The sequence below is a fragment of the Motacilla alba genome, chromosome 3, assembly GCF_015832195.1.
Source record: "Motacilla alba alba isolate MOTALB_02 chromosome 3, Motacilla_alba_V1.0_pri, whole genome shotgun sequence".
NCBI lineage: Eukaryota > Metazoa > Chordata > Aves > Passeriformes > Motacillidae > Motacilla > Motacilla alba.
This window is the reverse complement of record NC_052018.1, coordinates 30,310,349-30,328,035: the sequence shown is the minus strand read 5'-3', so window position 1 is coordinate 30,328,035 and position 17,687 is coordinate 30,310,349. Positions and strand designations below refer to the sequence as shown.

Sequence of the window (17,687 nt, the reverse complement as noted above, 5' to 3'; positions counted from 1 at the left end):
CTGAGAGTGCAAGATGCAGTAAGCCATTTTTCAACTGGGAGGAGCTGACTAGTACCTGTCATCCTCTGGAGATGCATGCTGGATATGAATCCTGGGACTAGTAGGTCGTCTCCTCTCTAGCGAGGGGGACCATCTACCCCTGTTTGCCCGTTCAATAAAACAGGAAAAAAATACGGTATTTAGTTTGTGGTAAAATTAAATATATGGGATTTGGGACTGGAAAAATACCCCAAAAAAGTAACAAAAGTGTGTAATATAATTATTTTTTCTAACAGCTTTCTAATACCCAAGTATATTTTACTTAAGGCTGATTAACGCAAAAGCATCAGATCCGAAACAAAGAGAAGGTGTGCCCAAAGATGCAGAATTTAGACCAATATAAATCTTCTATATGGTGTACCATTAGGTTTTCAAATAGTCTCAAATGCTTGACTACCTAAAAGCCTGTCATTTGTGTAGGAAGCTGCAATTCCAAATTAGAAAATACTTTTAGAGACCATACGATGATCATTATTTTGGTATTTTGCTAATCCCATCTCTCCTAGCTATTTACACAGAAAAATGTAATCTCAGTAAAAATGTAGGACTTTTACTTATGATAAAAGTTCTAGGGCATAAAGTCACCCTTTTCTGGAATGCAGTGAAAGAATACAGGTAAATTATTTAACTAAAACTAAGCTACACACATTTGTGTACAAGTACTGGGGTAATTTTTTATCATTTGAAAACATACACTCAAGTGTGTGCAGCCATCTTCCGCTTCTATTAATTTCTCTTTATCCCTGCAGTACATGCCAGTACATTACGTTACACAATTAAAGTGAACAAAAAGCACCTGAACTGAGAATGAAAACTGGTGTATTATGAGATTTTTTTTCCTTGAAAAAGGTCGTTCAATTCAGAATTATATATACTGTATTATAGACTGATGCTTATTTTTTTGGGGATGTCATGTGTTTGTAATGCAACAATCGTATGTATAAGCATTTACAATACCAAAACAAACTGATTTATTGACAAATAGCACAATGTTTTCATAAACTCAGCACAAGTATCTTATATTTCCCTTTCTGAGGCATTCTTCCAGTCCATGTAGTAAGGAAAAGGGTTTGATTTATGGAACATGCAAATAACAAAGGCTTTAGGGACATGAGCATTATTTGAGCAGTTAGGTAGGTGTTTCAGATGTTTTAAGAGCAAATAGATTGTTAGTAGTTAGTTTCTTTTTCTCTCCAAAGCAAGAGTTAAAGAAAATGTTAATGCATCAGTGCACTCAGTCAAAGCCCTTAATATGCTGATATCCACTACAGATATTAAAGAGCATTTGAAAGAATTAACTAGAAATAACATGAATTTTCAGACCATGCTCCCTTTCATTGAATGCTGAATGACTGTGAGCCACAGTACAACACCAACATGTAACTACCTACTTTACAAGGCTGGAAAGAACCAGAAAGACATGTCACAGACCTAATGCAAACAGTTATTTCACTGTACATTATTTTATATGGAAATGGGGGTATTTGACATAACTGTTAAGGGCATGCAATATAAAAATCAACATGAAATCAGGACAAGCTTTAAGTGGATCAACCTCCGTGGTATCTGTTTATGATTAGGTAACAGGTAACTGCTGAGCTTTGTCTCTTGTTCAGATAGTAGTGGCCAGCTGATGGCAAACATCCTGTTTTGATTCCCACTGCAGTGAAGCACCTCAGAACAAATCTAACACAGCTGTGGGGCTTTATTTTGCAAGTTTGCTGACCCTTGTATATGACCTAATCCCTGGGCTGTGCTCCTCAGTTTTGTTTGCTCAGACCTCCACTAAGTGATGTCTCAGGCCAAAAGCACAGTAGAAGTACAAATCAGTGCAACTGTTCTCGTGCTAACACATACAACTGCTTGCAACAGCAGAAATTTAGAGGGTAAATAATAGCCACACTACATATTATTAACTATCCCTGACTGCAATCTTAAATCAGTCTGGGGAATGTGCTATTATGATGAGAAACCATTCCTAAATCAGTTCAGAGTCTGCCCTCGAACCTCATGTCTAGGTGTTTTCCTGAGCAGAGACTGGGTGTTGAAAAGAAATTTCTCCATTCTAAAGAAATAGCACCCAATTTACAAGGAAAAAGCAGAAATTTTGAGACACAGTGAGAAGGATAAAAATGAAAAAACCCAAAGCATAATGAAGTAGTAGCAAGAAAAACACTTTCAATGGCAATAGAGGACGTTTTATAAACTTAAAGATGCCTTGCGGGCCATCAAAAGGAACTTCAACCACAGAATCATTCTGGAAAAAAAACAAATTAACAAAACAGCTTGGAATAAATAGAGGGTAGATGGTGGAAAGAGGGAAAAAAAAAAAGGCAGGCACGGTGCAACTGCATAGAGGTATTAGTAGGGGATCGATATTTTTGAATGTCCTAGAATACACTGTGCAAAAGAGAAGTATATGAAGAATTAAACTCTGTACAAAATCAGTACATTTAACAAAAAAATTTAGCAGGCCTGTGTCAAGGCAAGGTTAGTTTGCCAGTCAAGTTATATGGACTTGGTCAAATGATGGAACTTACAGGAGGAGAAAAGAAGTTCTGTCCTCACTGATTTTTGGTTCTGCTATACTGAAACTAACTTGACTTTCATATCACAAATTCATATATAGACATTAAAGTAGTTTTCTGCTTGTTTATAAGCGAGTCAATAGAATGACTTTTACTGGCAAAGCAGTGTCTTAAAAACCAGTAACTACTCTGACCATTCCAAATGACATGAATGACATTGTATAAAATTCAAGGATCAAAATTGTTTCCAGCAAATCAGTGACAGAGACAAATAGGGCTCTACTGTCCATCTGTTATAACACTACCGTTTTGATAAAATGTGGTTTATTTTAGCTCTTGTTCTTAAATATAATCTAATTCATACCCTCTGAGTCAAAAGGTGAGGTGGAAGAAGTAGACGTAATTTTCCACAGGTAAGTATATTCCTAATTTTGTTAAAGAAAATATACAAAGGTGTTTTTAGAAGTCTGTATTTAGAGGCATAGAAGTCTAGACTTTTAAATAATATCTATAATTCTGTCATTCAGGGAAGGGAAAAGACAGAAGAAACAACATGAAAACAACTAACAATGTCTTCAACTTAAGTCTCTCAAATATACTGTAAAGTGCTGTAGACTGGACTTCACAAAAACTTAGAGTGCTTCTCTTTGATGGACAAATTCTAGACCTGACAAGTGTCTCATCTCCTCTAAGTCTCCAGAAATGAAACAACCTTTTCCATATTGTCTATTACATTGTAATTTTTATTGTGTTTAATATTTCATTGTAATTACTTTCAAAATAGATTTCCTACTGCTCAAGGTGAACTCGTCTTACTGTATTTTAAATCTTTTGTTCTTTTCTTGTCCAGCACAGAACCAAAATCCTTTCTACAGACCCTGAACTTAATTCTGTGTTCTTCAGACTAAAGACACCTCTATCATCACATGCAGCTGATGACTGCCTTCATGTTCAATTGTAAGCAGATTCCACATTCAACAGAGGAGAATTAAATCATCCAAAATTTATGTTCCCAAAACCAAAAATATTATTTTGGTGTGGTTTATATATTAAATATAACATTCTCCAAAATTTGGGCTACATAAGAAAATCTTCTATGTCACAAGAAAGGAAAAAAAATCCTCTGCCAAAGCCACACACACCTTATTAATTTGAAAGAAATTATCAAGAAAAAATGGAATATCAACTTCCTTAACAACAGCTTTTCTGCTCTATAAAGGATCCCAAGTCAAAATCTCCTATTCAGGACTTCTAAAAGCTAAGAAAAACTTCCACAGTGATGGGCAATTTTTTCTGCATCAGACCCACTGATGATTTGGCAAAACCACATGTTTAGTAGCAACAGAGGCCATTAATATAGACCAAACTCTTTCCTTTATGAGGAACTCATGCAAAATGATGCAGATTCTGCAGAGTGCCCAGTGGACAGGGTTTGCTGGACATGAATTCCAAAGCCATAATAGAACTTACTTCACATCAGGACAGATGTAGTTTTGAGTACAAAATTTTTACTAGATAGTTTATAATTTGAATAATATTATAATATAATATTTTATATTTGAATAAAATTTATAATAGTTTGAATATTCAGCTTGATGTGTGGCATCTTGAAGTAAGTACAGATCACACTGCTCACAGTTATATGCAATTACATTAAGTAACTGATTGTAGATGCAGGCAGCTGTATGTACGTACACACTCAGTGATTAATATGATGTTACAATAGTTTTAAAAAGATTTAGAAAAAATATCTGTGTTTCATTCTGAGTGGCTATATATCAGCTGGGTTTTTAATTTTTTTTTTAATAAACATGTTCATATTATCTGTAATGTCTTGGGCTCAAACTTAAAAAGGAATAAACTGCTGTAGATCCATCAGGGATACCTCAGCAGAACATTAGTTCCTTCTCTGTAACAAGAGCATAACTTAAGAAAAAGCACAGTTCCAACCAAGGAGCAGCAGGAAGTGGGGAGAAAGGAAAGGGAAATTATAAACAAAAAACTCAGGTGAAACCCTTTGTCAAAGAGGAAAGTGCATTCTCAGTGCCTTTCTTCAGGCATCCTGCCCCACAATAAAGAAAATAACACAACTGTTAACAACCACCACACTGTGTATTCACTGAAAAAGCACTATTAACTTTCATACTAGTTAAACATGTACTGGACAGACTAAAATTTAATTCTGTCCTATTCCCACTCAAAGGGAGCCTATTATTGCCCTTAGTGAGGCTAAAATCTCACCCTAAAGTGGTATAATTCTTAGCCAAAAACATGGATAGTGACGGAGAATTCTCTTGTGGAATCACCTTTTTTACACCAGTTGTATTTGATTCACCTAAAATTTCGAATCAAGCTATTGTAATTGTGAAAGTACAGAAAGCATCCATAACATGCCTGCACAATGTATGTGACACAATAATATTTCATTTAAATTGTAAACATGTCTTAAGACTTATGAGAACCTTAATATAATATCAGAGCAAAAAAACCTTAATGCAGTTATCCACCCTGCAAAAGCAGATGCAGCAGATTAAAGAAAGCAATGATGTTTGGCTGTTTTTTAAAAAATACATCAGTATTGATCCAGTTCTGATTTGAAATGTGAAAGTTTTGTTGTATTCTCCAATTTAGGCCACCGCTTTATCAGCAGTTCACAGAACAAGCAAGAAACAGATGTAATGCTTTTTAGCAGATGATGATGAAGATTCACAACTGAGTGGTAGTTTCAAAATACTTAACACTGCAATGCTATTATCAGCATACTGAGGACTTTTGGAAACAATGAATATCAGCTTGAACTAAAACAGAGGAAGTAGCCGGAAGCAGTCATAAACTCCAACACACAACTTACATGACATACATGAATACAGGAGCAAAAATGTCTACAAATACCAAAGCAGACAAGAATGTACAAGAATGTGGAATACTGATATGAAGAAAAACAAAACTTATAAAGATCACCAGCACAGATGACAAGAAATTCATAAGTTTTTATTTTATACCTTTCTCGTTCTGGTGAATGCAAACTAGTATCTGGTCTCAAGCAGTTGGTACTAGCACTCCTAGCCCTGTCAAGGGAGGGCTGCAGTTCACTAGTGCCAGTGCATTGCATCCAATGGTAGAAGAGAAAGAAAAAGAAAACAAAGAAAGGAATACAATGTTAGATATTAACTCATAAAATAATGCTTTCTTTACAGAAAATGTAGAATCACAATGATTTAATTAAGGAAAACATGAAAGGGTTGACTGGATGATAGTGTCAAGATTTGTTTAGAAAATAAAAGCAAACAAAAGGCTGTGAGAAACTTTTTGCAAATATCATTGAAATGTTTAAAACTGAATGAGACAGAACAGCATCCACTTGTAAGAAAAGTGGAATGAGAAATACCAAACAATAAAGTTATATCCTTATTAACAGCAGTAAATTTTAAGCCAACATAAAATAATGTGATCCACTATATGTCATGTGAAATCCCTTTACAGTGAAGCTCATTTATTCTGCAAAATCCATGTTAGATACCAAACAAGTGGGGGGATTAATCCTCAGTGTCTTACCTAACCAGTAGATCATCTCCAAATTTCGATATTCGTAAATTAAGGCAATCATGAAGGAGTGAAATATCCTGTCTAATCACGGGTTTGGTCTTAGCACATGCAGGAAGAGTTGAGCTTTGTAAATTAAATTTTTTTAAACAAAATGAAAATAAATTTAACATGTAACAGAAATCTCATACATAAACAAAAGAACATAATAGAGAAAAACATGCAACATATAATTTTAACAGTGAAGATAACTACAACTAATACAAAGTAGTTTGGTTTAGGGTTTTTTTTGTAACATAGGTGTCAATTTAAAAATGTAGATGAAGTTATTTTAGGATTTTATCCCTTATCTCTCAGTCATAAAAATGTATGAAACATTTTGTTCTTTTTTTCTTTAACAAGGGAAGTATATTTATTTTTTTAAAAAGAAGCTAACTACTTAAAGGGGACTCTAAATACTTCTTACCTGTATAGGTTCCAATGAGTACCATTTTCTAGTAAAGGCATCTTGGGTGGTAATGTTTTATAGTGCCTAACAGAACTTCTGGAATGTGGTGGGTTAGAAAAGAACAAAGGACAACACAAAAAAATGCCAGAAATAAAAAGACAGGTAAAGGCAAGCCAAGACTGACCAGACCATAAAATAAATGCATAATATTCTACTATATTGTATAGCTGTAGGAGTAGATATCTCATCTATGTTTTTCTCAAATACTGTGACAGCCATCTGGGGGAAAAATTTTGTATTAACCCTCTTCTTAATAAAGTGCAAGAAGTTATGCCAATGCTAGTGCAGCTCAGATGTTTTCTTGAAATGGAAGTAATATATATTCCATTTATAGATACTTTAATTTAAAATGTGCAGACTGTTCTAAGTTGATATTAGATCACTCTTTATTTCTCTTACTGATGCCTTACTTAGACCTGCAGAGATTTTTACCTCTTCAGAAGCTAAGCATGAAAGGGGATATATAGTATCAAAAATTTAATTACAGATGTATTAGCAGCTGGTGTTTTTGAATGTGGAAGTCTTTAGAACGTGCTGTATCAGCTTCAAAATTTACTAGCAATTAAATGTCACTAATTAAATGCTAATTTAAAAACTTAGGAGAAGTACTACATCAGCAGCACAGCAGCACTAAGGTGTCACATGACAACTGTCTAATATCATCATAGACTTTTGAGAAGGAAAAGCTTTTTTTTTTTTTTAGCCAGCTCTCCTCATTGAACGAGAGAAATTTAAAGGCAGACAATGGCTGCTGAATGGGAATTATGGCCATTTAATGGCTAAGACTCAGTAACAACATTCTAACAATTTTCCACATACCCTACTAGGGCACAACTATGGAGCTACTAGGACAAGAACCAGCAGGCTTGACGATTTTGCAGCAGTCTTTCCTGATAGGAGATTTGATTCCTGTTAAGCCTTGGACCAAAGCACAGCAGGATCAACATTAGAAACCTGGCTGTGTCACAGACAGATGAATCAACTCTCTGCCTGGAAACATAACTGTTTGTAAAGCCCTAAAGGATTTAACAGAAGAGCTTTGACCCTTCTTGTATGGGTTTAGTGGTCACCTCTGGTGAATTCTCTGTCAGAGGTCACTGTAACATTGCACAGGAGGAATAAAGGAATGGCTGTCATCAGGCCAATCCTGGAACATGAGCAGATATTGCCAATCAAAGTAGGGGTGATCAGACATGGAATGTGGCAACCCATGATCTATAGCATAGGTACACACCTTTCCACCATTTCTATTAGTTAATAATTGCAGACAGAGCAACAGGATGGATAGCTAGGACTAGTATTCCAAACTGGTGCATCAAACTCACCATATATCTTAACCCTGTAGCTTGGACTACCTAATTTCTTTCATTTAACATGAAGCCATTAACATTTCTTTCCCATTTTAAGCTGAAGCTGTCTCAAAGACTAATTAAACCATTGTTCAGCAAGCTGCCTAGAAAACAAGGATAAAGCCTTATAAAATTTCTAACATGAATAAATGTTGGGTCACTAGAAATAAGAAAGGACAGAAGATGGCATAGAACAAATTTTTGCTGAAACTGTTTTCAAAATTATTCTTTCGAGAATGTATATTGCCAGTCGGGGTATTATTTGGAATTGGGGTGTATAAGCCTCAGAGTTAAATTTAAAAGAATCCATCTGTTGTCATCTATGGCTTTTATATTCATCTTCAATACATTATTATAAGTACTAACCTCATTTATAGTATACCACTACTATTACATTTAAAGGGTGATTTTTTTGGGCTTTTTGATCACAAAAATACTGTAACAATAAATGGAATAAAGAAAAAGGCAAGGAAGTGCTGTAGGCTCTGAATTCAGTGTAGCTATTACCTAACTTTATTGCTGTCCTTGCAAAAAGGACACGACTTGCAAAAAGTTGCCCACAACTTTTTGCTGTGACCAGACTGGTTTCTTAGATTTGTAAAACTATTGGAAAGCTAATGGCTGGGCAAAGTGCACCAGAAGTTTATAATGCTGTATTTACTTCTTTAATTGAGACTTCAAGCAATGTCATTGAAAAATTGCAATAAAAATTATAATCTTTAAGAGGGAAAGGAGAAAGCACAGGGCTGGGGGCAGGAAGAGGATGACGCTACAGAAGATGGACCAAAAAGGCCATGGGAAGGAGGCAGGAAAAATTGCTATTATCTGACAGTAAACAGACATAAAATAACAAGAAGCTAAATAAATTATTAAACTCTAAAATTAAAATCTTGAGGAAAAAGTCTTTTTAGCTGAAGTACAAGAATGAAAATATTTCCATGTATAACAAAAACCTAATTTAACAGCTTTACTGATGCAGATTTTTTTGAAAGCTTACATATTTATTATTTTAGTTTTATACTACTCTGCTTTATAACAAAACCCTATCACAGCATCTTCAATACTGCTTCAAATTTGACGATGAAAATTAAAGCAAGCCAAGACATTTAAAAAAAAAAAAAAACAGCACTTTGTAAAAGAAAATCATAAATTAAATAAATTAATAATAGCACTGGACAACGTGGTTTAACATTTGATGATTTTAAACATTTTGCACTGACACAAAACTCTCATCAACACCCAGATCCTGAAGGGACAAAGGGTAACTACCTGGTTGAATTAGTTGGTTAACTACTTCAACCTACATTTTTACTCATTGTAAATGAAAGATGTTCTACATATCGTGGATTTTTAACATGGTTAACAGAGATGGTGAAAAAAAAGGTGGGGGAGCAGACTTTGATTTTTTAGATAAAGATATTTCAGTCCTGTTTAGTTTCACAACTCTGAAAAGCGGTAAGACAGGGAGCTCCTAGCTTTGGAACAAGAGATTAATGAAGACTGAAGATGGGCCCAAACTACAAAGTTTACACGTGGATCCAATTTATAGAACAATTTTTAGAGGCAAAACCAAGTAATACAAATCTCCTCAAATCTGGGACTTCCAGTAAGGCCTTGTACATCAGTATTTATTCCTCTGCAAGTGACTAAATCAGCATGAGATCAGGTGTCACAACAAGCAAAGATTATTTAATTGTGCATGGCTGTTATATAAACATAAAAATGCAAATAAAAGTAAACAAAACCAAGTGAAAAACCAATGTTTTAAATTATTACAATGCTCATGCATTGGGAGATCGGGATTTTTGTGACTAGACAGAAAATCTACCACAAAATACAACTGCAAAACCAAAGTTTCTTCAACTCCTTTAGTCCTTACTGCTGAGGTTCATAAACAGATACACACATCTGAATCTAAATTAAAACAAGCAAAAAAGAACGACTGACATCTGGACCACAATGTACTTGGAAGTTCTTCATGTACTGGGACTAAATACCACCACGGAAAAAACGCTGGGCACACGAAGTACGCAGAACTAACCAGACGTGTTTGTGACTCCCACACTCCTGTATTTACCTGATGGTGTGTAGGCACTCTGCACTTCTTCCTCGCTTTGCTCTGGGCAGCATAAGAAGCTCACTGCACAGACAGGATGGGTGGTGAGTGAAACAGATATAGTTATGAAGCATTAGATGACATGGGTTATGCCAATGATAAGCAAATGAAAACATCAAAAGAAATGAGAAGCATTCACCCAGATAGATAATCTGATAAGACTGCATGTCTCAAAATATACGAGTCAAAAAATGCATGTAATAATTAAATTTTCAACAAGTTCATTTTAGTGGGGCACCTCCTTCTGTGATATTTTTCTTTTAAATTCAGAATTATTTTTTAAGAGCTTTTCATGATGAAACAAATAACAAAAAATGGCTACAGTTTTCTAATAACCTCTTGTCTTATGAACTAATTAATGGAGAACTGCTTTAAGAAAAAAAAAATGCCTGTTGTTTATTTTGTGTTGGGTTTTGTGGCTACCAAAGCTGCAAAACCATACATGTAAAAGCAGTGAAAGTTTGATAATGATTTAGTGCAGGTTGGTTTATGGGAAGAATAACCAGTCACCCTTTAGAGAAAATCAAAAAATATAGGTTCATTTAAAATACTGTGTTTGGCCAAACATAAATTCTGACTCATAGCTCTTAAAAGGTTTTTGTAATGACAATCCTAAAGAAACAAACAAAAAAGCTAATCAGCCATCAGACTTTTTGTTTCTTATTCTCTCAAATTGAGGAAAATCAGCCATCTATTCTATTTTAATTATACTGTAAGCAAATACAGACTATAGCCAGCAAGATGGTAAAATTAATGCATATTTATGCCTATGGTAAACATGACTATGATATGAAATATCCCTTGAATTAAGCCTGTAGTTTTATGCACTTCAACACAACCAGAAAGAGCAAGCTCCAAAACTCCTATCATTGTAAATATGAAATTAAAGGTAAGCTTCATGGAAACATGCTAATTTTAAAAGAAGCAGGGAATCCCATGAAGTACTATGGCAAAAAAAAGGAAAAAAAAAGAGAGAAAATATTACAAAACAGATAAAGCAGCAGTTGTTCAATGTGTTTCACACTTCATGTCGTTCTAAAATGATCCATTTCATTGATACACTACAGGCATTATTTACCTAAAATTCTAAACAGGGCAGCTTGAAATAATGGCTTGTGAGTCATGTAAGATTTAATTACATCTGGAGACACTAGCTTGATGCAACAATATGTACTGGAGTTGAATTGAATTTTAAAATTTTCTTTCTAAGCCAAATTTCTATTCATAAACTCAGAGGACTGACAGGATTGCATCTTTCCAAAATACAAACTTTGGATTTTAGGAAAAAAGTTACTATTTTCTTTAGAGTTGCAAAGTAGATGCAAAATCCACATTAAATCATAGGGTACTTTGTTAATATTAACCTTTTCTAAGCCAAAGAGTATCTATTGTAATTGGCCTCAAAGCAAACACTAATAAAAAAGTCATCCTGAAAAGTGATGTAAAATAACAAATCCACCATTAAATCTTCTAGTTAAAAAAAAAAAAGAAAATAATCCATCAAGAAGATTACCAATGTTGTGAGAATATGCAGTTCTCTGATAAATTAAGTCTGTTTTGGGTGACATTTAAGGTAGAGATTACTAATCTCAAACAAATGTTTTCTATACTCGTAATTAAGAGATTTTACTTAGGTATAAAAAGAAACACAAAAAAAAAAAAAAAGGGCCATGCTCTTGAAAATCGGACAATGATTTCCTAATAAAAAGCTTTTCCTAACAGTTTATATATATTCATATATGTGTGTATGTATGTACATAAATATATATAACACTGTTGAAGTGGACAAATAAGTTCCACTGGAAACTTATTGCAACGGATGCTTCTGTAAGAGAGTGGTAGTAACTATTTTTACAAAGACATATATTATGATTTAATATTGATTTTGAACCATTAACAGATCCTTGAGAAAATTACTGAAACTAATCAGCAGCTGTAATTTCTGGCATGAAATTATTGGGTAATTCCTCAGCTTTCAAGCCATGTTTACATTAGATATCTATGTGAACGTACTTGTTTAGGTGAAGGGTTCAGTAAATGCACAACACATAATATCTACACTACTCTTGATACTAATCCATAATATTTAATGAAGTTGGTTTTTTCTTTTACTTCTTGGATGTGACAGAGGATCTTTGTTAACAAAACCTGGTTTGGATCTTTCCAAAGAAAGATCTGGCAAAACCTGCCAGAATTAAACAGACTTCACAACTGATGAAATCTAGAGGAAAAGATGAAAAGGAAAACAGGGAAAAGGAGACCACTGCAGACAAGATTACTCTTCAAGGACACTAGACACATGGACCCATCTCTAAATCCTGTAAATAAGCCATGTACATCCTTCATATCTGACCTTTAAACTTCCGAAAAAAGTTTTGTGAACCCTGAAAAGAACTGAAGACTCTAAACAAATCCAGCAGCCCATTGCTCATCCCCAAGAAAGGCTCAGTGTAAACCCAGCTCCTCTCCAACCAGAATCCATGCATCTATCACCAGTTATGTCCAGGTTTGAGGCTTTATTAAAAGAGAAATTTCTAGACAGCTAACTGTCTATATTTATACTGACAAAAGCTACTTTTTAAAGCCTTTTTCTCTTCAAATCTGATTAATAAGACATCAATTCAATAAATATCTTCAGGAATCTTTTGAATATATCACTGCCCAAAATAAATAATAACAGAAAAAAATTGCAACAAGTGGAAGTTACTTGAATTAGCCTAACTACGAATCTGACTACTATATTTGAAAACAATTTTAATTCACCTCTGAAAAAAATTCAGTGCAAAAATCCAACTTAGTCAATTTTGTACACACTTCTTGCCTATTTGAATTTTTAAATGTACCAGATAATTCAGTAATTCCCACACCTGTGTTACCATACTACAAAGGTAAAACAGGCAAGATCATATACAAAACTGAACTAGCTGAACTGGAAGAGCCATCTGTTATTCAGTCTTTCTGTTGCTTCAAATCTGGCCAAAGATTTCCAGATATTTTTATGGTTTAATGTTTACATGTTTTCACGTCACTACGAAATATGTTCCGTACGGAATTTACTGGATTATAGGGAAAGATTTTGTTATACTTAGCTCTAAAAGTAGTTACTTACTGCCAAGAAAAAAAAAATCAAAGACATTACTATGACAATTGGTCCTATCTGAATGGTAAATCTGCTATTATAGTCTAGCTATATGAATTTTTTTTTAAGGAAACACCATCCCATAAGGATTGATAATCTATGTGACTGTTATTATTTTTCACAACTGCTGAGCTGAAATACCTTTCTAAGCTTTTTTTTTCATGTATAAACTAAAAAGAAATTCTAATTTCTTCCATTTTATCAGAATATAGACACCTGAAAAAAGTCCCTACAAGGGGAGGCCAAGCGTTCTTTGAGTGTAGCCACTCTGTATATTCCAGGGAGAGATGTGTATGTGTCACACATCTAAGACTGGAAAGTTTTGCACACTACAACTAGTACTGCAACTATCCTTGCTATGCCTGGGTTGTGTACAAAGTTCACCAGAATGCGATGCAGGGAGACTGCACCCATAGGTGTCCAAAATTTATAAGTATATGAATGCAAACTAGCATGCCTCCAACTCCCAGCTAGGAGGAATTCATGTCTGGTATTTTGCTGGCTAGCACAACTGGTAAATTCTGGTATTACAAGAAGAGCCAGAGCAAACATGAAGAGGCATGGCTTTCTAGCAAAAATCTCTGGGCTTCATTTGGGAAAAGCAGTAGAATATCTAGGAAAAACACAAGAATAATTTGTCTAGACATCTGCAATTACTGTCAACCCGGTATATAATTTAACAAAAAGAAAGGTATAGATAATTTAACAGTGGCACTATCAGTTATGATGAAGTCTCTCCCTTCCCCATTGCTATCAGTCACATTTCTAATGAAAACTTGAAAACTAGGCAAACTGACAATGTTTCTTAACTTTTTTCCATGTTCAGGCTCACAATGTACCTTTCTTGATCAGACAAATACTGACTATCCATCTCTCTGGATCTGTAATCAACTGGAGTTCTGGAGGCATCATGGTGTCTAGTTGGAGAACGTGATCTTCTCATCTGATGAATTTCATCTAAACTCCTGAAAAGCAGAAGTATGTATGATAATCTTGTTTTCTCATGAATAACAATGGATCACAGTACAAGTTGGTTGAAGGAATTCTTTAGTCATAAATTATTAATACATGATTTCAGAAAGAACGCCATTAAAAATCATGCAATTTATACATGCCATTATTATCCTACAAATATTCTTAAGTGGCTTCATACAAGATTCTGCCACTGACTGAAAAAATTTCCCAAACCATGTATTAGTTATGGTACACAGATGATGAATCACAGAGAAAATACGAGTAAAAAGAGGTAAGTTTTACAAAGTTATGATTCATCCCACTCACTCAAGAGTGGTCCTCTTGAGTGAATAACAAAAGCATATATCAAGTTTAAATACTGCACTGATAAATTTAGATAGAAAAACCAAGCTTTAAAATAGTGAAAAATTCCCGAACAAGAGAAAAGTTAATAATGACACAAACAATTATACAAATGTGAAAGCACACTGAGTTTCACTTGAGGTGCCTACCTCTGTAATGGCACATTTGGTAAACGTGAACGGGGCCTGCCCTGATCGTCACCACGGTGAGGAGACACAGAACGTGAACGATGATGAGTTGTTGCTCTTTGCTGCTCTGGCACAGTTAGCGTTGTGGATTTACCTTCTCTAGTACTAGACCTATAACCTACTGGCAAGAGGGTAACAAAAGGCAATTAGAGACTAAAGGTCTGGCTTTAGAAAGAATTCAGATGACTAGTCTTCCAGGAGCACCTATCCAAACTCTTAGGCAACTTTCAGGTCATCACTCAGCTGTTGTACATCCCCAGGTATCATGCAGAATAAACCACTAGCATTACCTTTAAATGTCTACATATACAGAGACTGAAAAAATGAGACTTGTTGATGGTCTGGAAGATGTGGAGAAGTTTTCTTACTTGGGGAAGAATATTCTGGGTATTTTGTGTATATAAAAAAATATTTGAATGGCATATAAACAGTGTGGATTTACCTGATCTAAAAAATGGAGAAACCACGCTTGCATACAACAGCACAGACTCACACCGGGCTGCTCATATATAAAGCATCTTTCTGCCTCTTGTTTCAGTTAAAGATATTCTCCCACTGAACTTGGCCAAAGTCACCTACTTAAAAAAACTACCAGGATTTAGAGAACATTGTACTGAATATTGGGTGTTGCATACTGTGCAGAATATTTTTTTCAAAATATTGTGATTAAGGTGAAAAATTTCTCACGGTATTTTTAAACGGGATTAAAAAAACCAGTAGAATGTTAGCACATTTTCAATATTTCAACGTTGTTGTGACTGTTTTTACGTAGCACACTGTTTGCCTTGTTATATATTTTGACTCCCGTCCTAGAACAGACAATGAAGCTCAGTAAGATAGCAGCTTTCAAAAGGTACCTGTTAATTTTCCAAAAATACCTAAGGAGATCTGCTCAGACTTCACTTGCTCATTTCTAGACATTTGAATGAGATTACAAGAATCCCTTGACAGAAAATCCCTTAATGATATAGAAAGTCATCCCTTAAATCATCCTTTAATCACCTTACAAATTCTTGCTTAGTTATCAAAATAATAGTTTTTCTTCTTCCCTGAATTTGTCTAGAATTAAAGTTACCGTAATGTGTGATTTTGTACAGCTAAAAAACCAACTTCTATCAGGAATCTTCATGCAGGAAAAGATTTGATTTTGTCCCTCAATTATCAATTGGAGGAATTCAATAAATTAAATAATTTGCACTTTTTATGGCTTTCACTACAGGGTTTAAACTTTGGGGGGGTTTTTTTATATTTTATATAATTTGTATAGTTCTCTAGTTCTTCTCTGGTCTTCTACAAAATTACAAACAGTCCCTGTTTTAAAAGTGTGCCTTGTATACAGAGTCTGCATAAGACTTGATCATGTATTCAATGACATTTAATACCCTCTTTAGCTGCAGGTTGGAACCCTGACCACAAACATCAAAGCAGCATTCACACTTTTTTCCCCAAATGTGTAAGAGTTTACCAATGCATCCTAATGGCCTCTAGAAGTTGACAACATGCATTAAACTATCTACTGGGGTTTGTCAACCTTTTAACAAAGTAGGACTCCAGTCTTCTGCAGGTTTTGGTATGTTGTGATGCTGGAGTACCTTACCTGCCAAAAAAGTGTTTCAGAGTTCTGTAATAAAATTATAAAGAAACATGAGGATCTCCCTGATGTCAGAACAAAGATTGGGTGCAAATTTTGAAGCAAAAGGGGGATTCCCCCAGGACTTCAATGGAGATTCACGAACCAGGATTGCTGCAGAAATTGTCTAGGTCTTTTGTGAGAGGAAGAAAATATATGACAAAAGGTGGATGTGTTCCCTTTTCCAGGACAGCTAAATCTAAGCTGCATTAGCAAAAAGATAATTCATTTTCCAAATAAACTTGTGTTAGAAAAAATCCTGTCATCTCTATCAGTAGGAAGAGCAGTTTACATATATTAAAAAACCAAAGAAATCCTAAAAGTCTTTTCAATCTTTAGGCAATTCTACCAAAACACACACAACTTAGGTTTAAAAAACAAAATAAAAATTTAAATTTAAAATATATTTCTAGAGCATTTCTAGTCTCACGAAAAAAATTGCACATAGGATTATTCTGTAAATTCAGAAATCTAGTATAAAATGATTTTATGTTATATACTTTGCACAGCCAAGCTATCTCAGGAAGAATACCTAAAATTTATGCAGTGTGTGCACATAAAGCTTACAGAACAGAGACAGTAATTCATACTTATCCCAAGAATTAATTCAAGAATTGTCAAACTGGTCACATCACACTCATACCTTCAGTGACCATGACAGTGACAGCAACAGTAACATTTCCTCATATCCTCCAATACAAAGGCTCTGTGCTCTTCAGGGTGAACAGAGAAAAATTTTGCATGGACCAGCATGATAGCAGCAACCAAGTTGATGGTAATTTATGCAGAAGTTTCTCAGTTGCTCACGGGAAACTGTCAGGTGTGACAAGAAATGCACGCAGGATGGATGATGAAAATGGATCTAGCAAATGTTTGATCCCAGAATTATTTTTTTTTCTTAAAATCAGTACAGACAAGGAAAAGGTAGTGTATTGATGTCACCCTGCTGCTACAGGAGGAAGGCAAATACATTTATACAGGTTACATGTGACAGAAAAATAAACTGCTCTGAAGAGTTACTCACAGAATAAGCAATGCAGCTTGTTAAAAACACCACTGGGGATACTGGCAACTGTATATGATGGGTTTTTTTGTTTTGCTTTTAATTAAGGAAGTTACTGAAGCTTTGGTTAAACAGACTGGTCTCAAAATGTGTTCAGATTTTATGAAAACTTTCACTGACCCTTACGGAGTACTGGGCTGCCCAGTACAATACAGACACAGAGTGACTGGTGTGAGAACAGCTCAGGTTCACAAATTTACTTAAGAGACTTGAGCATCTCGCATATATGCAGAGGTTGAGAGACTTAAAAGAATATTTTCTTTGTGT

At 34.7% G+C, this 17,687-nt stretch overlaps 1 protein-coding gene across 49 annotated transcripts in view; it reads right to left on the bottom strand.

Annotated features, from left to right (window-relative positions):
* The window catches only part of RIMS1 (regulating synaptic membrane exocytosis 1), a 301,642-nt gene that overhangs the window by 91,492 nt on the left and 192,463 nt on the right, over window positions 1-17,687 (bottom strand). For 15 of the 49 annotated variants that reach the window (XR_005256425.1, XM_038132937.1, XM_038132940.1 and 12 more), the window contains 7 exons: window positions 14,689-14,848; window positions 14,062-14,187; window positions 10,045-10,107; window positions 6,577-6,654; window positions 6,123-6,236; window positions 5,570-5,659; window positions 56-139 (listed from right to left, as the gene is read on the bottom strand). Coding sequence is in view for 48 of the 49 variants with exons in the window: in XM_038132937.1 (XP_037988865.1) it covers window positions 56-139; window positions 5,570-5,659; window positions 6,123-6,236; window positions 6,577-6,654; window positions 10,045-10,107; window positions 14,062-14,187; window positions 14,689-14,848 (715 nt within the window). In the remaining variant the exon portion in view is untranslated. Of the gene's footprint in view, window positions 1-55; window positions 140-5,569; window positions 5,660-6,122; window positions 6,237-6,576; window positions 6,655-10,040; window positions 10,108-14,061; window positions 14,188-14,688; window positions 14,849-17,687 lie in introns of those variants that run through there. The other 34 variants (XM_038132958.1, XM_038132963.1, XM_038132965.1 and 31 more) reach the window with 10 other exon arrangements.